Source organism: Sorex araneus, chromosome 1 (genome assembly GCF_027595985.1).
Source record: "Sorex araneus isolate mSorAra2 chromosome 1, mSorAra2.pri, whole genome shotgun sequence".
NCBI classification, from domain to species: Eukaryota; Metazoa; Chordata; class Mammalia; order Eulipotyphla; family Soricidae; genus Sorex; species Sorex araneus.
In genome coordinates, this window is record NC_073302.1 from 420821721 (window position 1) to 420845381 (window position 23661).

General features: G+C 37.1%; 1 protein-coding gene and 1 pseudogene across 8 annotated transcripts in view; one reads left to right on the plus strand and one right to left on the minus strand.

The window, feature by feature from the left end:
• CADPS2 (calcium dependent secretion activator 2) overlaps positions 1–23661 on the minus strand; it is a 541525-nt gene that overhangs the window by 284209 nt on the left and 233655 nt on the right. For all 8 annotated transcript variants that reach the window (XM_004602056.2, XM_012935474.2, XM_055143028.1 and 5 more), the window contains exons 5-6: positions 20535–20771; positions 13726–13847 (exon numbers count right to left, since the gene is read on the minus strand). In XM_004602056.2, coding sequence (XP_004602113.2) covers positions 13726–13847; positions 20535–20771 — 359 coding nt within the window. The remainder of the gene's footprint in view (positions 1–13725; positions 13848–20534; positions 20772–23661) is intronic.
• LOC129405753 (translation machinery-associated protein 7-like) lies at positions 10031–10211 on the plus strand (annotated as a pseudogene).

Sequence of the window (23661 nt, forward strand, 5' to 3'; positions counted from 1 at the left end):
TTACTTATTTGTGGTTTTTGTCCAAACCAAGTGATGCTCAGGGGGGACTCTGCAATCAGGAATTACTCCTGGCAGTGCTTGTGAGGGACCATCTGAGATACCAGGGATCAAACTAGGATCAGCCCACATATAAGGCAAGCACCTCACCCACTGCATTCATCTTACCCACTGTAATATCTCTCCAGTCCCTGGAACTTAAACTTCTTCTTGCTCACTTTGATAAGTATAACAACCCCCAGTTCCATCTAAGTTGTTGTGAAAAGAAAGATTTCATCTTTTTAAATAGCTGACTAGAATTCTACTATATATACACACACCATCACATCCTTAGTAACACACCTGTCTTTGTAAATTTAGGTTGTTTCCAGATGTTGGCAATTATAAATAGTACTGCAAGTAAAAAAACTGCTAAACAACCATCTTTATGAATTAATGGCTATCTCTGGCTTTGTGTTGAGTTGCCTGGCAGTGCTCAGGGGACCACAGATAGTGCGAGGGACTGAATTGGGGTAGTTCATGTGCAAGACTGGTACCTTGTTATCTCCTCTCTCTGAAACCCCTGAATTAATATTTGTGTGTTCCTGAGGTATATGTCAAGAAGTATAATTGCTGGGTGACCTGGAAATTATATATAACATGTGTGTTATAAATTTAAATATACATCACATATACATATATATTTACTTTTTGAGAAGTTTTTATACTGTTTCCTATAAAGGCTGAGTCAGTCATCCATAACACCAACATGGAAGTGGGTTTCTTTTGTCAACTCTTCATCAGCACTAGCTGTTTCCAGACATTTTGGTTCTGTGAACACACATGGCTTACTTAGGGCTTACTCCTGACTCTGCACTGAGGGATCACTCCTGGTAAGCTCCAGAAACCACGTGGTTCCCTGTACTGGGAATAGAACACCCCCCCACCCCAGTTGGCTGTGTGCAAGGCAAATGCCCTTCCTGCAGTAATATCTCTCTGGCCTCAAGTTTCCAGACTTTTTGACATTGTTGTGAGGTGTCATCTACTTGTTCTGATTTGCACTTTCCTGATAATAAGTGATGATGAGTACCTTTTTCATATGTGTTTAACCACATATAGATATGCAAACAAAACAAACATATATGTGTGTGTGTATATATACATGTATGTATATATACATACTTCTCAAGAAGTGTTTATTCATCTCCTTTTTCTACATTTTGACTGGGTTGTTTTCTTTGCTTCCTAATCTATCTTGGATAATATCTCTTATATGGTATGTGATATATAAATTACTTCTCTCCTTCCGAGGGTGTCTATATTAGATATTATTTCTTTTGAAGAGCAGAAACTATTTAGTTTGATGTAGTTCCATTGTTTTTCTTTTGTTTTCCTTGCTAATAGAGTTGAATCATAGAAAACATTTCTGAAGTCACATGTATTTATGAATGAACTTCAATGTTACAAAAGTCATTTATTGAAATCCCAGAACTAACTTCACGTTCAATGGTGAAAGAAAGCAAGCTTCTCAAGAACAAGGCAAGGCTTCCCACTCTTACCATTGTTTTTCAACTGAGTACTGGAAGTCCTATCAGAGCAATTAGGTAAGGAAAAGAAAATCTAGAAAGGAAGAAGAAAAACCCTTTCTTTGCAGATGACATAACTTCTATATAAAAAATAGACATAAAAACTCCACCAAAATAACCATTAGAATAAATTCAGTATAGTTGCATAATATAAAATAAACTTACCAAATATTAACTGCAGGTCTATATGCTAAAAATTAACTCATATTAATGTATTCATAAAAGACATTAAGAAAATAAACCCATTGGGAGTGTGTATATCTCAAACATTCTTATTAAAAATATAGAAGGTAACATGCAAGAACTTCATAATGTAATTGCTTCAAACATATAAAAAATGACATTGTCTACCTTAAATATATTTATATTTTCACAATAAAATATTAAAAATAGAATGTCTGGGGCTGGACAGTCAGTACTAAAGTTAAGGCATTTGTCATGCACACTTTTTGATGGCTGCAACCCTGAAATTGGTCAAAGTCCCAGTACAACATGTGGTTCACTGAGTATTGCCAAAGGTCATTCCTGAGCGCAGAGCCAGGAACATCTCTGAAGCACTATGGGGTCTAGTCCAGTACTATCTCTTATGAAAATAGAAGAGTCATGGGTATTTGAGTGGTGGTTAGATTGTCAAATTATTTAAATTAAAAACAAACATTTACAATATTAAAACATGCTGTTTAAATTATAATAATTTTTTTTTTTGCTTTTTGGGTCACACCTGGCGATGCACAGGGGTTACCCCTGGCTCTGCACTCAGGAATTACCCCTGGCCATGCTCAGGGGACCATATGGGATGCTGGGATTTGAACCGGGGTCGGTCGCGTGCAAGGCAAACGCCCTACCCGCTGTGCTATCTCTCCAGCCCCTAAATTATAATAATTTTTAAAAATTAAATTAAAAAATTTCTGAACATCATTCACAATTATGAATTGCATTCAAATTATCCAAACCTGAATAGAGTATTAATATGGGGAAAAAACTGTCTTGTTTACTGGGTATGCATCTCCTAATTAGACAGCACAATCTTCCCAACTATTTTATACAGAACAGGTAACTATTCTAGATGGCACAGGTTAGCATCAAATTTAACCAAATTTTGCTTGTTTATTTACTCATTTTGTATTCCCCATCTGGTTGTGTTTAGAGATTACTCCTGGCACTGTGCTTAGAGGAACATATGTGGTGCTAGGAATCAAACGTGGGTCAACTGCATTCAAGGCAAGCATCATTACCTCCTAGTACTATCTCTCTGCCTCCATATTTAATGTATGTTTTGCTTTTCTATTACAAGCATATATGAAAAAGTAGGCAGGATATTATTTATCACAATTTCATCCATTTATTAATTCCCTTCCTATTTAAACATCCTCAAATGACAGTCATTGATAAGCATAAACTAGTTTTGATTATTTCACATTTATAAATGTTAAAGAAAAATACTTCATTAACTTTGCTGAAAGTAGAAAAATAGTAAAGTTTTCTAGAAGAATTTATGACACAGTCATTTAATTGCTTTCTCAACACTAAGTAAATTTTTGTTTTGGATGGTGATATGGAGGTTTTTCCACTCTGAAATAAGACACATGATCTATTCAAGTTGGGTTAGAGGCATAACTTTCTTTTCTAAGTCAATGAAGAAGGACTGTATAAAAGTGGGGTATTGGCATACACAAAGAAAGAAATTACCCTTCAAATATACATTTTCCAAGGAATTTCTAGAAAAAAATCAGATGTTGGGGTAGGAAAATGACAATATATCCTGCCAATCTGAGCAGGTTCTGGCTCCTGTTTTTCTCAGTGGCATGTACAGGAGAGTATATGTTTAATACTCTAAATAGAGAAAATATTTTAATTAGATCACGGAGTACAATGAGCATGTTACTGTGGCTATTGGTGCAAAAGAGGAATCTGGAAAGGTAATGTACAGCCTATCTTTTCAAGGAACTTCCAGGTTATTTGAGCCATATGCTTGGGAAAATTAATTCAAGTAGAAAAGGGATCTGTGGGTGGCATTATTAAACTAGTAGCCCCAGAAAAGAGGAAATAGGTCAACTGAGAATTCACCAGTGCAGGAGGGAATGAAGTGATGGCAGAAGTTCTTGGCAGTCTGGGCCATCTCCAAGACACCTCAGATAAAGTTTAGCTGTGGACATGTACCATGGCAGAAAGTATGGCTGACATTTTGTTTCTTCACCTCTTCCCTTCAGACCAACATCTACCCTATTAAAAAGCGATGAAAAGAGTATAGAAACAGGGCTAGGGACCCTGCCTTGTATATGTGAGATCATGAGTTCAAACTCTAGCACCTTCCCACCCCAACAAAAAAAGCACATCTATAGACCAAACAAGCATGAAGCAAATAGTCTATAATACCTTTATCAGTAATACACTTTTTTGGGGGGTAATCTAGAAAGAAAGGACTACTGTGTTTTTCAAAATAAGCAAAGTTTGAATTAAACTGGTCTGAAAAAATGTAAACCCAATGCCATTAAACATATGAAAATGAAATCTGTGTTTTCTCTATTAGATCCCTTCAAAAAGAGAAAGACCAAGATGTATAAGAGTAGAAATAGAAATGTTACACTCTAAAAAATTAATCCTATGCAAGCAACTGGTTATGGAAATTCAATGAAATGGTGATGACAACTCTAGAAGGTGGCTTTGGGGAAAACAAGTTGTAAGACACAGTTATTTACAAAGTCTTCTTCCATCAGAAATGCTGGTAATTATAATCATATCAACTCACTCCCAAGGCTCTCACTGATGTTTTCCACTAGAGCACTTGAGCCAGCATCTGGAAACTTAATCCATCACAGTTCTTTAAGAATTCAGATGCCATTAATTACAAAGATCCTAAACTTGAAAAAAAATTCTCGTGAATGAAATTTATGCATTTGGCCAATGTTTGTCTCTTTATGTTTCATTTTTTTTGTCTGTACTACAAGTATCAGACTTAAAGCAATGCTGCTTCTGGTAAAATTATTCATATAGGAAGATGCATTCTCAGATTTTTTAAAGATGGAAATGAGAAAAGATGGTATTTTTATGGTTTGTGTTTCCCCTTGGGTTCATTAAAAATAGGCACACACACACTTTTGATAGATCATTTAAAAATATATTCTATCTCTAACTTGCAAGAGTAGCTAGCTAATGAATTACACTTCAAAACTAATTTTGACACTACAGAATTAAAATGAAAATTAATGTTTTTTAAAAAGTATACTTAGCTTTTCTTTAATTTGCATGGAGCCTGTGTTTAATCTCTCTCAAACACTTGCCCCAGCAGCTTGTCATTCTGATTAGCTTTCCATTTGTAGCTGCACTGTGATTTTCAATAGTTTGACAGATTATTACAATTCTGGTTCTGAAATTGAAGTCCCCAGAAATGGATACTAAAGACTGTACTTCCAATAATTTTCAAGGGTAGAAAAATCTTCTCTCCCAGCATCAGTAAATACATTTCTCTAATGATACAGCACATCGATTTTTCATATTGTTTCTCCTCTATTTTATATTTTCAAAGGGAAGAAAGAGCAGCTAAACTTCAACAAAATAGCACCATGGGATAAAGGAGAAAGGAGGAGGGCATAAAAAAACAAAACAAAAACCAGTGTTGCTGATTGTGATTTTATTATTATTATTATTATTATTATTATTATTATTATTGTGGACTGGATCAAAAGCACAGCGGGTAGGGCATTTGCCTTGCATGAAGCCTACCCAGGTTCGATTCCTCTGTCCCTCTCCGAGAGCCCAGCAAGCTACTGAGAGTATCCCGCCTGCACGGCAGAGACTGGCAAGGTATTCATGGTGTATTCGATATGCCAAAAACAGTGGAGACATTACTGGTGCCCACTGGAGCAAAATTGATGAGCCACGAGATAATAGTGCTGTTGTGGTAAGACTATTCAACATGAGAGACCTCTCCTCTTAACCAAAGTTAGGTGCTAACTGTTGGCACAACACTGTATGGCTGATCTCTGAGAACTGATCCTGCAGAGCTGACACTTCAGACATATTCAATAGTAACTCCTAATTTGTCCCGTCTATGTCTCCACTAACTTCCCTCCCCCCTCCCCCCATCTTGAGGATGGGTCCTCCCAAACAGTGAGTGTCAGAAGGCCCAGAGGCCATCGCTGGCCATACTTGGCCTGGCTTTGTGGAAAGAATGGGTCAAACCACAGACCCAGTGATGTGGTACTGGCATCCACCAGTGCTGTCTTAATAAGTTCAAATGAAACTGAGTATTTATTTTTAAGTATCCTAAGCTTTCCCTTGATTGGCTTGGAGCCTGTATTGTGTAAAGGACCGTGCAGTTCTGGGCATCAAATACTCGATCCCACATGCCAGGCATGTGTTCCAAACCTCAGAGCTATTTCCTCAGTCCCCTGGCTTTTAATAACCAATCTCCTTGAATTTTCCCCTGCAGCTGCCCCCACCCCTTACCAACATCTATCTTACTTTACATTAAGTGTTATTAGATTTTTTTGTTTTTAAGCACTTAATGAATGTTCTTTGTCTCTATGGGAAGCAGGCCTAATGGTCTGGTGCTCTGGCCAGTAAGGCTTGGGACCAGCCAGGCCATACCTCATGATGCCAAGGTGTCTAATTCAGGACTTTGAGTCAGATCCTCAGCCCCAGGAAAGGGGTTCGAGTGATGATACCAAGCAAAGGGTTCGAGTGATGATACCAAGGGCAGGGTGCTTGACTTGCATGTGGCCGACCACAGGTTCTATCCCTAGCACTTCAGACAGTCCACTGAGCCCCTCCAGAAGTAAGCCCTGAGCACGACCAGGTGTGGGCCCCAAATCAAATTAAATAACAACCAAAAAAGAAAAAAAAAGCAGAGCAACAATGCTTTTGTATCTCATTCACCGAGAACAAAACTTTTCTTGGGTCAATAATCGATAACAAAGCAATTATTTAAAAAATTCATAGATTTTTATCTGTGACAATCAGTTTATCTTTGTTCCCTTCCTTACATTAAAAAAACGAAAATTAAAAACAAAATTAATAGATTTTATAGATTAACTTACAAGCACTCTTCATAAATTAACCATCAGATCTTTATTAGGCCTCAGGTTCATTACTCCAAGTACCAATATCACCTGATGTTTCCATCTAATTGCTGGCAGGAAATCTGAACTATAGGAATGAAACGGGCAATTGCTAGAAATCTTGATTAAATAAATGGGAAATATGGACCAAATCAGGCTCTTTAATTAGTTTCAGACAGAAGGATGAATTGCTCTCCAACAAAGCACAAACTGTTGAGGCAATAAAATTTGGAAGACATCTCTGAGGCATAATTCACTACAGTGCAGGAAGAGATGAAACTCTTTCCTAGTGTGCTCGCTGAGTTTAAAGTAAAAGTAAACACACAGATGTGAACTGCTGGTCAGCGTTCAGAAGACACGGCTGAAAGATCCTCTGCTCCAGAAACAATGACAACTACAAATATTTTCATTTCCTTTCAATTTAGCTCAGTTAATAGGGGGGATGGCAATCAACTTCCTTGTGATAAGAGTAATAACAATAACATAAGTATTGAAAGCTTACTGTAATATCTTTTTTTTTTGGAGGGGGGGGGTCTCACCCAGCAATGCTCAGGGCTTACTTCTGGCTCTGAGCTAATGGATCACTCCTGGTGAGAACTGGGGAAACATATCTGGTTCTGGGAACCGAGCCCAGGTGGGTCACATGCAAGACAAGTGCCCCACCCATTGTACTATTACTCTAGCCCCTTACTGTAATATCCTCCAACTTCCAATAACTTTATTTTGTTCAAATTATGCAGTTACAGGTTCCCACTTACACATATCAATATAACTGCTCAGGTAAAGTTTCATTTGTTTCAGTGGCAATTCATGTAAGCATCAATTAAGGGAAAGTTTTCATAGAATTCATGCCACATGAATAAAGTCAGAAATGAAAGACTACACATTAACATGATTTCAGACATATCAAATATCCAGAAAAAGTAAAATTACAGAACTAGAAAGCATGAGTGGTTTCCTGATGTTGACAGAGCAGAAATAAACTGTAAGTGGGCATGAGTGAACTTTCTAAAGTGCAGTGTTTTAAACGGACTATGTGAGTGGCATAAGTGTATAAATATACTAAAAGTCATGTCAATTGCAGTGGTAAAATTTCGTGCTGTATAAATTCCACCTCAATAATGCTTTTTGAAAAAATTCTACAAAACAACAACAACAATATAGCATTGAAATTCCTAAAGTTCTGGGGATGTCTGCAACCAAATGTTGAAGTGCTAACCCACGATGCTGTGTTTGTTATTTGAAGGTGCAGTGTTGGGGGAATGACTGGTTTGGAGTGAGGTCATGTACTCCCATGTGATGGGTGATGAAGTGGAGGTTAACGGGCGTAGATGAGATCTGCCCCATCACCATATTAGAACCCAGGAAAAAGGCCACAGTGAGTAAACAGTTACTGATTTGTTCCCTGGGCAACTTAGAGTATGCAACCCAAGATCTCAAACCCAGAAGCCAGATAGCCAGACATTCAATTAAGAACCTGGGCTTAAAAGACTTACCAATTCCTGATTTTCTCCTGGAGCCCCTTTAATCACTTAAGTGGACACTATTTATTTATTTATTTAATGGTTGTAACAATTTTTTAACTTTCATTATTGTTTAAGCAACACAGTTACAGTAATATTGATGTTTATGGTTTTTATATGCAAGATTACTGCAGTTTTAACATCATCAAAGTGCCTAAGACACTCCACCAATATCCCTATATCACTTTTAGTCCACCTCTTCTTCCCTACCCAAGTACCCTTGCCTCCCACTACGTGGTAATCTTAGCTTTTTAATCCAAAGCCAAGGGTTTGTCATCATGTTTTTTGTAATTTTAATTTTATTCTTTAATTAGTGAATCACCATGAGGGTACAGATACAGATTCACACATTTTTGAGCTTGTTTTTCCCTCATACAATGTTCAAAAACACATCCCTCCACCAGTGACCATTCTCCACCACCAATAAACCCAGTATCCTTCCCACCCCCCAACCCCATCTCCCCCCACCCCACCCTACCTCTGTGGCAGGGTATTCCCTTTTGGTCTCTCTCTCTCCAATTGGGTGTTGTGGTTTGCGATAGGGGTATTGAGTGGCCATTGTGTTCAGTCTTTAGTCTACTTTCAGCACGCATCTCCCTTCCCGCGTGGGATCTCCAACCACATTTTACTTGGTCTTCCCTTCTCTATCTGAGCTTTTTCCCCAGCATGTGAGACCAGCTTCCAAGCCATGGAGACAACCTACTGGTACTTATTTCTACTATTCTTGGATATTAGTCTCCTACTCTGTTATTTTATATTCCACAGATGAGTGCAATCTTTCAATGTCTGTCTCTCTCTTTCTGACTCATTTCACTTAGCATGATATTAAGTGGTCACTTTAAATGGAGCTTATAAGACACTTGTGACTTCCAGCCAAGCCACTTCCCCCAGTATTTTCTACCTGGCAATTTCCTGCCTGCCTGTGGCCCAAATGGAGTTCTACTCTTCTAGGTTGGTTTCCTGTGAATGTGTACACTCACATTTCTGAAGCAGTGCATGATATGCCTTGTGACTTGATTTGGGACTACATTCTCTGTATACATTTAAACTACTCTAATCAAAATGACTGGAAGTTTTCCCTTATCCAAAGTTAGAGTCTAGATGCTGACCTGGAGTGGGCAGCATGTGCATCCTCATCTGAGAGATTATGAGTTATGTGTGTTTAATTTACTCAACAATGGGCTCCCCAATTAAAAAAAAAGCAACCATTTCTAAACCCAAAAAGAGCCCATTTAAGAACCTGATTGTATTGTCATCCTGCAGACAGCCTCCAGAACTATAAGAAATGAATGTTTGCTTTTGCTATCAAATCTGTTAGTTTTATTGTGGCAGCTCAGACTTAAAAGCTGGGTGCTGATTTAACTGATAGCCATAATGTGAAGTCAACTACAAATGGGATGATTCATAGAGACTGGAAGAATTTTTTTGAGATTCATGTCAGAAAACAACCACTGTGACAATGGAATTTTAAGACTGTTTTTGGTGAAGGCACAGAGAAAAATGAGAAATACAGAGAATGCATCCAACTTTTCAGAGCAGAGGTTTTTCAAGCTGTATTACACTTGCTGGTCAGCAGAAGACCACATGAAACCAATCTGTGGAGAGGATATAAACAAACAAAATATAGCAAGAGAAAGATAATTTATGCTTTTGTTTTGTTTTTGCTTTTAAGGTCACAACAAGCTGTGAGGTGGGACAACTCATGGTTCTGAGCTCAGGGAGGATTTCTGGAGGATTTGTAGAACCATATGGGATGTCAATGATCAACCCTTTGTCAGCCATAAGCAGGAAAACGCATCTTACTGTAAAATGTCTCCAGCACAAAGGAAAAAACAATCTGAATAGTTTTAAAATAATTAAATAGGGATGAGGGGCGGCAGGCGCCATGTCTGGCCTCAAAGGTGGCAAGAAGAAGCCCCTGAAGCAGCCCAAGAAACAGGCCAAGGACATGGACGAGGAAGATAAGGCATTCAAGCAGAAACAGAAGGAGGAGCAGAAGAAACTCAAGGAACTAAAAGCCAAGGCCAGGGAAGGACCCCCTGGCCACTGGTGGAATTAAGAAGTAAGCAAAAAGTAAGCTGTTCCTTGTGCTGGAGATAATGGTGATCTTTAATTCTATTACTGGTTAAACATCTGGATACCCTGTGTAAGCTCGGTTGCCAGCAATACCTAGAATGAAGTGTTTTGGAACCTGTTATACACTTAAGAATAAACTTCTGTAAAAAAAAATTTAAAAAAGAAGAAAAAAAATAAAATAAAATAATTAAATAAAGCTACTCATTATTCGACTTTAGCTGCTAATTCTATCCCTTACAGAAAAATGTCAATTCTTCATATTCCTCAAAATGAAAATAGGCAACATTACATCCAAACTCTTTCAATAAAACAAATCTAAAAAATTAGATATATACTACAAATTATCATTGATAAAAATTACTGAATAAAATACTAAAAAACTTAAGTACAAATTAAAAATATGAACCAGTACAAACTGAAAATTATACTATAATGCAAGTCTGAAAAATCATCCCCAAAGCAAATTATTACTTGAGAGAGGATAGCAAAGGGGAAATATACAAGATCAATATGCAATCAACTGTTTTCATATGTTCTTACAAAGAACAATTCAAAAGTGAATTTAAGAAAATTATCCCAACTAAAATAGCATCAGGAAGCATAAATAAAACACAAGAAATTTAATTTCAGAAATGCAAACTCACAAATTATATTTCAAGACCATAAAATACTGTTGGAAAAATCAAAGGTCTAGATTCATCACATGCTGATGAGTAGAAAGATTTAATATTGTTAAGATGGTAATACTCTCAAATTCACCCCATGTGCAATACAATCTCTAATGGAATTCTAGCTAGAAATAATTGCAAAATCTTTGAAAATTGATTAATATCAATATGGAAAATAAGAAGAGTTGAAAGACTCATGCTCATGATTTTTAAATTGTAATAATAAAGCACTGGGAGGCAAAATAATATGATACTGAAATATGAGACACTGAAACATAAGCCAAAAGAAAGCAAAGGTTTTTAAGAAAAAATATTAAGAAAAAAATTTTCATCATCAAAAATGTTAAATTTGGGGTTTTAAAAGACATCAAAAAAGTGAAAAAGACAACCCACAAGATAGGAGAATACAGGTGAAAATAATATACATGAAAAGAAGCAGAGTATGTAGAATATGTAAACAACTCTCATTGATTAAAGGCCAAATAAATTTTTTTAAATGGGCAAAAGGTTTGAATACACATTTGTTTAAAATTATCTATTCAAAAGGCTAACAGATAATATGAATAGACCTCTGTATCATTACTATTTAGGGAACTGCAAATAAAAATCCCAATAGGGCAACAGTTTACCATTACTAGGATGGCAATATATACCATAATCTACTTTACATATATTATATATATTTAGATATATATATATTTAACTAGAAACAAAAAGAGAATGTGAACTAATCTGGTGAGAAAGTAAAATGGCCCATTCACTATATAAAGCAGTTTTATGGATCTCAAAAAGCTAAATGTATAATTACTGCCTGATCCTATAGCTGCACCTTGCTATAAATCCTAAAACAACTGGGCAGAATGAAGGCCCTCAGGCAGGCATTTATATACCACCTTTACTTGCAGCATTATTCACAGTCAAAAAGGTGGACACAAACCAATTATCACTAGCATACATAAAAGAGCCAACTGATTGTGTTATATACACAAATGTTATTCAGCCACAGGAGGAATAAATGGTGTCCTGGTATACAATACTCAATGGATGAGCCTTGGAGACATTTGTTCTAAATAAGCCTGTCACAATAGAGCACTTATTGTATGATTTCATTTATATAAAATGTCTAGAAAAGGCAAACCTGTAAAGAAAGACAATCAATGAGAAATTGCAGAATATGAGTATGTTTTGGAGTTGATCTGGTAGATTTTCTTCTGAGGTGATGACTATACCCTAAAATTAATGATGGTCACACAACTCTGTGAATATGCTGATGCATACTCACATAACTCATCTTTGCAACAAAACAAAACTTCTCTCTTGATGCTATGTATCCTGTTAGAAATAACGTTTATATATTTCTCTTGCCCTCCCCTCATAAAGTTAGAACCTCTAACTAGAAACTCGTTTAATCCTCAGAATTTCCACTTCACTGTCCTAATTATAAATCAATTCTATTAGTCTCAAGAGTGAATCCAACCATCCTCAATTCCTACTTGATACCTACAAGTACTGGAGTACAAGATCAAAGAGAGGAGATCTCTGCCATTTCACAAGGGGGGAAAATACAACCAGGACTTGTATAGCAGAGTAAAAAGTTTCAACTTGCTTCTTCTTTTTTTATGGCATATTTTTTAAATTAATTTATTCTTTTATTGAATCACCATGTGGAAAGTTACAAAGCTTTCAAGTTTAAGTCTCAGTCATACAATGCTCGAACACCAATTCCTTCACCAGTGCACATATTCCACCACCAAGAATCACAGTATACCTTTCCCCGTCCCCCCACCTCCACAGCCCCCCACCCTGCCTGTGTGACTGATAAATTTCACTTTACTTTCACTTTCCTTCGATTCCGACTTTAGGGGGGAGAAACTTCAAACAATAATAGTGAGTTTTTTGTTGAAATATTCAACTTGCTTCTTCTTAATCTCATGATCCTCTGTGCAAATCTCTCCTGTTACACTTAATCCTCTGTGTTAATTCTGTAGACTATGCCTACCCTAAAGAAAATGAATGTCTCTTGTTCTGTCTCTACCTAACCAAGATCATCAGCAGAGATTTCCTGATCCAAGAGGTCACACATAGTGGTGTTGTGAGAAGGCAAACATCCTAGGTGCTAGAAATCCTGCAAGAAATTTTAAAGTTTAAATGGGATGGGGTGGAGGGGGATTTTTTTTCTCCTAAGGGCTGAGTACTAAATGAAAGCCAGGCACGTATCATTTTTAATTCCTCAGGCCAGCCTCATTAGTTCTACTAGAGATTGTGATCATTTCCAAGTTGAATCAGTTAAAGAAAATATCTTCCAAACGTAAACTCATTCCAGGAATTTGAAACATAAAACTGCTGGCAAATGATAGCTATATCATCTCTATGTCTTTATCTGCACAGTATTTAACACAGCCTCGAATCCAAGCTCACTCACTGACGTATTCCAAGTCACTGTGCAGAATTCTGCTTCTGTGCCTCCACCTCAACACAGAGCTGAACTGTTTAGAAAGATACAGTTATAAGATTACAATACCTATAAGTAATACAGGAGCAAGCAATACCTTTCAAACTACGAGAAAAAAATACATGCATTCCTGATGAATTACATTTTATTTTTTTACTTATAATAATTTAGGTCCAATTTGTATACTGAATTTTCTGTTTTTATTAACAGAGAGATTCTGCAATTCTAACTGTATTATCCAGAAAGAGGCAAACTGATTCTAACACAATTGAGACACAGCTAGATTAGCAACATGAAAGCCAACCTATACAACTCTCCTATATGAATAGAGCACATTTCTCTGAGAGGAAAAAAAAAAGCAACACTTTATTTCAATTTGCTTACTGTGGCCTTGAAGCTTCAGCCTGGTCTGTCTGTAGTTTTTCTCCTCCTTCTACTTCCATTGTACAGTAAACAATTCGATTGGGAGCAACTGACTTCAGACCTTGAACTTCCATTATGACAATCTAAAAATAGGAAAAAATGTAAATGATAACCAGATTGAAAACATTTTGGAATATCTAGGGCCTATAGCATGAGTACAACTGGAAAATGTAACTAATTATTTGGCGACATTGATAGTATTATATTTTCTTTATAACCTATATCTGTGTATCATAGGTATTGTCAATTACATTTTGAAGCTCGCATATGAAGAAATGTATCCTACCAGATATTAGTTAAATTCTAAAAGGTATGGGGTGGGTTGAGATGGTGAGTATGCTCTAGTGGAGGGTACGGTGGTGGAACATTGTATTTGTGAAGTTGTATCATTAACAGTGCTGTAAATAATGAGGTCTAAATTAAATGTTACAATGAAATGTAAGCCTCACTGAAATTTAAACTCTGACCCTTAATTACTGGGAGCCTGTATCATGATTAAAAATAAGAACTCAGTGAATGTAATAAATGAGTTACATGTAAGTTGATGTAACAAGCTAAAATCTTCATTACTGGTAGACACTGTCACCATCAGACTGACTCAAAGATAGAAATATGTGATACATTAAAATTTTCTACATTCATTCATTTTGAGATGACCATGAAAGGACTTTCTAAAGCAACAATTATAAAAATAATTATAAAAAGAATTTAGATTTATCTGTGATCATTGTATATCTTGCCAAATGTTCCATAGAAAATACAATAGGAAACTGAAGGTCTTTATAGAAACATGACAAAGAAAAGAATAATTTTTCCATTCAATACAGTTGTGTATTAATTTATAGAAGTCACAAGAAAAGGGTGGAAAGAAGTTATGTATCCATAACTATGAGGGAAAATGGAAACATTTTCTCAAATGTGCTCTTATTTGTATAAAATGCTGCCAATCTTAAAATATTTTAACCTAACATTTCCACTGGATATACACATAAAATATTAATATAATTTTCCATAGCATTTTTCCCCTCAGGGCAAAAGTTTTCTAAACTCTTAAAATCCAATTTATAAAATGTACTCAATAGCCTTCTTATATATGCACATTCATTCTTCTACTATATCACAGTCTGTGTAGAAACAAGATACATAAAATTTGTGCTTTGTAGCTGCTCAAATATCAACGAAAGTATAACTGGTACAATTTGTTGATTATACATCATTAAAATTACCATATTTTTCACAGGCTTGTGATATAAATCTGAAGGTCAATGTTCTCAAAGAAACCATATTTTAATAAAAAAGAAACTGCTCTGGAGCTGGAGAGATATAGAGGTAAAGTGCTTTCTAGCACACTGGTGACCCCAGTTCAATCCCTGGTGGCACATATGGTTCACCAAGCACCACAAGGAGTGATGCCTAAATAAAGAGCCAGGAATAAGCTGGGACCTCTGCCAAGTGAGGTCTGAAAACCTAAAAGCAAAGCAAACAAACAAAAATACTAACCCCCTCCACCCAGTCTCCAGTCCTATTCTTTCACTCTAGTACATTAGAAAGGTTGTTCGCAAACACAGGCATTTTGATTTTTTTTTTTTTTTGCTTTTTTTGGGTTGGACTGGAGCAATAGCACAGCAGGTAGGGTGTTTGCCTTGCACGTGGCCGACCTGGGTTCAATTCCCCCATCCCTCTCGGAGAGCATGGCAAGCTACCGAGAGTATCCTGCCTGCACGGCAGAGCCTGGCAAGCTACCTGTGGTGTATTCCCTATGTCAAAAACAGTAACAACAAGTCTCACAATGGAGACGTTACTGGTGCCCGCTTGAGCAAATTGATGAACAACGAGATGACGGTGCTACGGTGGTGCTACAGTGCTTTTTGGGTCACACTCAGCAATGCTCAGGGGTTATTCTGGCTCTCTGCACTCAGGAATTACTCTTGGCAGTGCTTGGGGTCCATATGGGATGCCAAGAATCGAACCTGGGTCAGCCATGTGCAAGGAAAATGTCCTACCCACTGTACTATCTCTCCGGCCTGGCACTTTGATTTTTATAAAATATATAATAAATGAATCATTCAGGTTAAATTCAGAATCATTTTCCTTCACTAACTGAATTGTATTTGAATGTCTGAATAAAATATTGAAGTCAAACTAATATAACTAACGATTCACAGAAAATGGTGCCTCAATGCTGCTCTAGCCAAAGCAGCTGCAGTGAAGTATTAAACAAGCAAAATAAACCAAGTTTATTAGTATTATTAAAATGCACCAGAATCTTATAAAAATGAAGCCTAATGTTGAAACAAATGAAGTATAACACCAGCCAAATATACATGAACTTTCCACCATAACTCAACACTCAATGACATCTCTAATGAGTCATGGAAGCCGTTTTGAACCATCAGATATGTGTTGAGAAATTAAGCCCATGAAACTTGATCACATTGTTTCATGTTTGGGAATATGACTTTTAACCCTGAATCCCTTTTTTTTTTTACTTTTTATTTTGAGGGGGAGGTTTAGGCAATGTCTGGCTGTATTCAGGGACTATTCCAGCTTCGTGCTTAGGGGCCCCTGGGTGGTACCTCAGTTAGCAAATGCCCTACTCGCTTTGCTCTCGCTCCAGCCCCGGTTAAACCAGTATTGTCTGCAAACAAGACATTGCTTCAACCCCTGTTCTCTCCAGCCCTTATCTGATTATTTTTATTAGACAAAGTGTGAGAAAGAAGAACGCATCAACCTGCCACTGTTTCTGCCTCCCTATTATAAGCGACTATAAACTTCCTAAAACATACAATTTGTGAAACAGCATCCGCTCTGCTCCTTAAAGCAATACTCCCATCTGTGCAGGAACATTTTATCCTGCAGAACTGCCATTTCCAAAAACGTAACTTCTGCCATGAATCCAAACATATAAATAACAGACAGTTCTTCACATCTGATTTCCAATAAAATAAAAACCTGCAAGCTAGTTTTGATCATAATGGATAAAGAATTCACTTGGGACACCAACTAACCTAGTTTTACTGCTTCCACCATTCCTAGCTTACTTAGTCATGAAACTACAGAAAGATAAACCTGATCGACTCCATTGTAATATCTCCTCTCTGAATTTTTGTGACTGATAGCACAAGGATGAATCAAGGTTTTGCAAGTCCATAAACAGAGGCAAATAAAAACACAGAATTAAGATTAAATACAGATTCATACATTTTGAAATATGAATTATAAATATGCTTCTGAAAAATTTATTGTCCACTGAGCATGGCATTTGGGTGTGCATACATTATGACATTGTGAGAAATGAAGTTTGGCAGTAGGGTGAATTGTGAATTTTGGGGCACATACACCTAGAGGCTGAGGAAGTCACAGGGTCTGCCGTACTCAAATTAATAAGAATGCTATACTCGTGCCACTGACATGATTCCCTTGAAAGATACTCATAACTTAATAAGTGAACATTTGCTTTCTGAGACTTACTTAAACATTTAATTTTAACGTGCCATCAGAGGGCTGAGTGTTTTTTGGCTCACTTATCTCTTGGTTTGTTATTCTTTCTGAAGACTTAATGAGTGGAGGGACCTAAAATTAATCTTCTTTGGCTCACTGCTGCTTTCTGATGCCATCAAAGTCTCTAATTGAATAAGTATTCATGGATAGAGTCAACTGTGTGTAGGGCACCATATGATGCTCTTGTGATTACTCAGTAAAAATAAGAGAGAGCATGAGAAACAAACTTTAGCTTCCTATAGTTTACTCTCTAAGGAACAAAAACCTCAGATAAAAAATAATTTTTTTGTATATTTGAATTAGGTCTTGGTTATCAGAGATATGACTAAAGTTGAATTTGGTAAGGAAATACAAAGTATGGGAGAAGAGAGGAGTGGGGAGCAATTGTGAATGGAAGAGGATATGTGAGCAATTTTCCAAATATGTACTTAGTCTTTTATACTTGGGCTTCCATTCTTAGAAAAGACTCCTTTATCCAATGTTGACTACACCTGACTGATATTCTGACCCTGAAATTGGATTAGCCACTTGCATTAAAAGTGTCCTTAGGCCTAAACCTTGGCTATTAGGAGGAAAGCTTAAATAAAGAATGAGGAAGAATGATTTGGCTCAACTGTGCTAAAACATGCTTTGGAACCAGAAGGGTCCTAGTCTATTCTTTCAGGAATCCTAAAGACAGATACTATGTAGTCTGAACTTAATGTGATTTCATTTTAGTACTGGATAAAATGAAAATTTTAGGCTGGAGCGATAGCACAGCGGGTAGGGCATTTGCCTTGCACGCAGCTGACCCAGGTTTGATTCCTCCACCCCTCTCGGAGAGCCTGGCAAGCTACTGAGAGTATCTCGCCTGAATGGCAGAGCCTGGTAAGCTACTCGTGGTGTATTCAATATGCCAAAAACAGTAACAACTAGCCTCACAATGGAGAAGTTACTGGTGTCCGCTCGAGCAAATCATTGAGCAATGGGATGACAGTGACAGTGACTGGATACATAACTCCTATGTAATATATAGTGGGTACCAGGGAGTAGATCAGCACTATGCTAGGATAAGAAAGCATCTTAAAGTAAGTAGAGGAGCATTAGAGGACATCAAAATAATTATGCAGAGATGCAAGCTTTTCACAGCATGCAAAATAATATGTTTTTTGCAAAATAATATTTTAACTCACTTCTAACACAAGTTTATTATTAGAAGTCTTGTCTTATATAACGACAATATAGCAAAGATTGACAATTCATACTTTGACTCAAACAATTCATACTTTGACTCAAATAAACATCACTTATTTTCAGATATGTAAAGGAATAGTCATCAGAACATTATTGTTCACAAGTGTTTACAATTTAATTTTTTTTACAATTTTAAATGAAAAGAATGTGGCCATGGAGATCACTCAGAGGGCTGATAGGCATGCTTTGCACAAAGGAATTGGAGTTCAACCCCTGGCAACACATGGTTGCCCCAGCACCACACAAAAGCAACCACTAAACACCATATCAGGACTAGTCCCTGACCTCCCAGTACAGCTGAGTGTAGCCCCTAAACCAAAATGTAAAAATAACAAAAAGAACTGGTTTCAGTTCTAAAGAGATAGAATATTTATAGAGATGATAGATTTCACAGTCACTGTCACTGTCATCCCATTGCTCATCGATTTGCTTGAGCAGGCACCAGTAACATCTCCATTGAAATTTGTTGTTACTATGTTTGGCATATCAGATATGCCACGGGTAGCTTGCCAGGCTCTGCCATGTGGGCGAGATATTCTCAGAAGCTTGTTGGGCTCTCCAAGAGGGGCGGAGGAATCCAACCCGGGTCAGCTGCATGCAAGGCAAATGCCCTACCACTGTGCCATCACTCCAGCCCATGATAGATTTATAGATTATAATTTCCTTTATACATTTCCATCATGAGTGAATTTAATGTGAAAATTTTGTTAGTGAAAGTTACACGGTAAAAAATTAAATGAAGGGCTGGAGTGATAGCACAGCGGGTAGGGCATTTGCCTTGCATGTAGCCGACCCGGGTTCAATTCCCAGCATCCCATATGGTCCTCTGAGCACCATTAGAGGTAATTCCTGAGTGCAGAGACAGGAGTGACCCTTGTGCATAGCCGAGTGTGACCCCCCCAAAAATAATTGAATTTGGGCACACAAATATGAGAGAAAACAGAGAGAGAAGAAGCTAGAGACAGCACCTGCTGATGTGGCCCAAAATCATCTCTCCAAAACAAAAGAAATTAAAAAGGAAGTGGCATTTCAAATGCTTAAAACTCTAAATACTGCTCATGTATGTGCTGTGTGTGCGCATGTATGTGTGTGTATATATATATATATATAATTAGTCATATTGAGATAGGAAAAGAGGAAATAAAATCATGTAAAGCATCAACAAGTAGCTTTAATAAGTCCACATCAATAGCTGGCTTCAAGTTATTTTTATAAAAGGGATGGAACTTTGAAGTTCTGGTGAACACACTGTCAAAAGCATGAAATTTGTTCTTGCTCTTTTCAATATATACTTACAATGGAATGAAATTTCTAGAAAGAATTCTCTTTATTTTATCTACATGTACCCAGTACTGTATAGCTGGTTTAAGTGATCTGAATCTACTTAGAAATATGATCCCATAGGTGAAGAAGATGAAAACTAAGGTAAGTCAAGTTTAAAAGGAGTTCCCAAACTTAAGAGAATCCCACTATATGTGTAAAACCTATTTGCATCCGAACACATTTCTGAGCTTACTTTTTCAGTAACTTTAGAGTAGCCTAGTTGACAAAGCAACTTGCCCGGAAATTCTCATTATTTTATTATAGAATCTTAATAGTACTGTTATGTTGAGAGGGTAATTGGATTAATTTTCACTCATAAACTGTCTCATAAGTGAAGAAAATCTTAACTTCTTTAAAATTTATTACACTGTTTACATTTGAAATGGACTAGAGCAATAGCACAGCTGGTAGGATGTTTGCCTTGCATGCAGCTGACCTGGGTTTGATTCCTCCATCCCTCTTGGAGAGCCCAGCAAGCTACCAAGAGTATCCTGCCGGCATGGCAGAGCTTGGCAAGCTACCCATGGCATATTCAATATGCCAAAAGCAGTAACAAGTCGCACAATGGAGATGTTGCTGGTGCCCGTCAAGCAAATCGATGAACAACGGGATGACAGTGCTACATTTGAAATGGTACCATGAAAAGTTGGCAGAAATTACTCAGTAGCTTCATTTGTGTTGGCAGAGATCAGTATGGAATAAAGTTTACTTACCTCTAAGGTGAATGACAGGACTACATCGGACTTGGACAGCTGAATCTCATTCTCATCTCCCATGTCCAAAAATGCTGAGTTCTGGGAACGTTTTAATTTTTGCAATTTAAACTCTGGGCCACCTTTTGAGACTGGAAGACTTTCCAAATTGGCCATTAGCAAATTCACGGAAGACCGCAACTCTTCGATATACATACTTTCCATTTCTTTTGCTATAAACTTTGGAAATCTTCTTTCCTTGAAAATAATTTTTAAAATAACAATGTTATACAAGTTACATTCCAATATCATCATAAAATATCAGGCTTTCTTTGACTGTTTAAGAAACTGTGACATTTTGCTTAATGACAAAACTGACATTTTCACCAGTAAGTTTTAGAACTCTCAAGTTTCAACTATTTTGATTTTATCTTCAGGTACTTTATAAACTATACTGAAGATTATTATGTACACAATAACTTTATGTACAAATTCACATGAACTATTTTTAAGTTATTTTCTTAAGAAATTGTGAATATAAACAATAAGATGTCTTAGTGTATAAATGATAAATGAATTTAATGTATGGAGTAGACAGAATCACAATTAGCTGTGAAATGCTTGGGATAAATTGTCTAAACTGAAAGTATTACTTTCCTGCTGCTATGTCTGTTAGGGAACAAATACGTAACAAAGATGTACCTTGTTGGAGGATATATTTTTTTTTTCAATTTAGCAGGCAAATTTAAAAATCTATTAATACTTTATAGTAATACAGTAATTTCTTGAATTAGTACACTTTCACTTGACAAAAATATGCAATGTTCAAGTTCCTTTAGCCATAAATTCAGTTTTTTAGTAAAGACTCAGAAACATGCAATTTAGAGTAAAAGGACAGCTTGTAATAAAAGATCTAAGAAAGTTAACAATATCAATGTCGCAGAAGCTTTTTTCTTTTCTATTACATCGACCATGCTGTTCAACCCTATCCCTCGCAATCAGATTACTGCTTCTTTCACTCTAAGGCACAAATATTGATATTTCAATAGATGCTGAGAAATACTGCCAAATTGTTCTTTGAGAAAATTATACATATTTGTCTTCCTACAAACAGCAATGAGGTTGCCTCACTTTCTTGGCTGTTTCTTTCATCTTTGACATCGTGGCATTTAATTCTTCTCTATGGAATTTGGAGGGTTGACAGCTTTGTGTTATCAAGTAAAGTGAAATCTAACTACTATACATAACTGCCTTCAGGGAAAAAACACATGAGCAGAGGGAAAGCATAAAAAGCAGCCACCTTTCAAAAGATTGCCCAACTCCCTCTTAAAATTGGCGCCTTCATTAGTTCTTCCTGGTACCATTTAAAACAGAACCTATGGAAACACTTCTCCAAGATGATGAGGACAATCCAAACTCTTCTGAGCCTGCACTTCTTCTCCACTCCTGGGATGGCAAGAACACCTAGTTCGACCTCCTAAACCATTCCCATAGCCTCATGCCACCTCTTTTCCCTTTCTGCTAATATAACCATCATTTCTGCCACTGCACTGCACTGTTGTCCCATTGTTCATGGATTTGCTCGAGCGGGCACCAGTAACATCTCCATTGCGAGACTTGTTACTGTTTTTGGCATATTGAATATGCCACAGGTAGCCTGCCAGGCTCTGCTGTGTGAGCGGGGTACTCTCAGTAGCTTGTTGGGCTCTCCAAGAGGGGTGGAGGAATCAAACCCGGGTCGGTCGCATGCAAGGCAAATGCCCTACCCACTGTGCTATCACTCCAGTGCCAATATAGCCAAAAGAACATCTGAAAATAATTTACGTGACTATTGAAGCCATATGCCTAACTTTTCAAGATGAAATATCTACATTCTTAGTGAAATTTCCCAAGGAATATATATTTTTTAAAGTATTTGTTTTGAGGCCACATTCAGCTGTGCTCAGAGCTTATTCCTGGTTCTGTGCTCAGAGATCATTCTTGGTGATGTCCTTAACCATATGCAGTGCTGAGAATCAAACTTGCGTGAGCTGTGTACAAAGCAAGAGTCTCATCTGTTAGAGTATCTCTACAGTCCCCAAGAAAGATCCTTAAGGATCATTGTCACAACACTGTACAATCTGAGGCAACACTGCTACAACACCTGTCTCCTAATATGAAAGCAGAATGTTCTATGTTGTATAATTGGGATCTGAGAATGCCAAGAATTTTATGGGTAATAGTATTTTCTGACTTCAAAAAATAATCAACAAAAATGTACCAAAGCGCTCTGCTTTCCACAGAGGAGAAATCCACAGAAATGCTGCACTCGGGAAACACACAGGATTACCTGATTCTAACATACTTTGGTATGATCTGGAAAAATAAATAAGGATTAAGAAATATTTTAAAATACATACCCTCCCCCCACCAAAACAGAAATGGAAATCCATAAAAAAATATTTTTTATGTTGTGGACTAAAAGGTGCCCAAACTTAGAAATATGTCAAAAAAAAAGTAAAGAGGCAGGACCTTTCAATGTCATGTGACAGTGAAGAACAGGATAAGCTATGGCAATTATTTAGGTCAACTTACTGTTTACTATTGATTACAGATTCCAGAAAGTAAGATTACATGTTACCTTGTAGAATTTTTCTGAAAAAATTATGCAAATCATGTGTGTCTATAAGACAATCCACAGGTTATAATCTAAATTCTTTTTTTTTTTTTTTTTTTTTTTTAATTTATTTATTTTTAATTAGAGAATCACCGTGAGGGTACAGTTACAGATTTATACACTTTTGTGCTTATACTTCCCTCATACAAAGTTTGGAACCCATCCCTTCACCAGTGCCCGTTCTCCACCACCCGTAAACCCAGTGTCCCTCCCACCCTCCCCAATCCCATCTCCCCCCCACCCCACCCTGCCACTGTGGCAAGGCATTCCCTTCTGTTTTCTCTCTCTAATTAGCTGTTGTGCTTTGCAATAAAGGTGTTGAGTGGCCGCTGTGCTCAGTCTCTAGCCCTCATTCAGCCCGCAACTCCCTTCCCCCACATGGCCTTCGACTACAATGTAGTTGGTGATCGCTTCTCTGAGTTGACCTTTCCCCGGAACGTGAGGCCAGCCTCGAAGCCATGGAGTCAACCTCCTGGTACTTATTTCTACAGT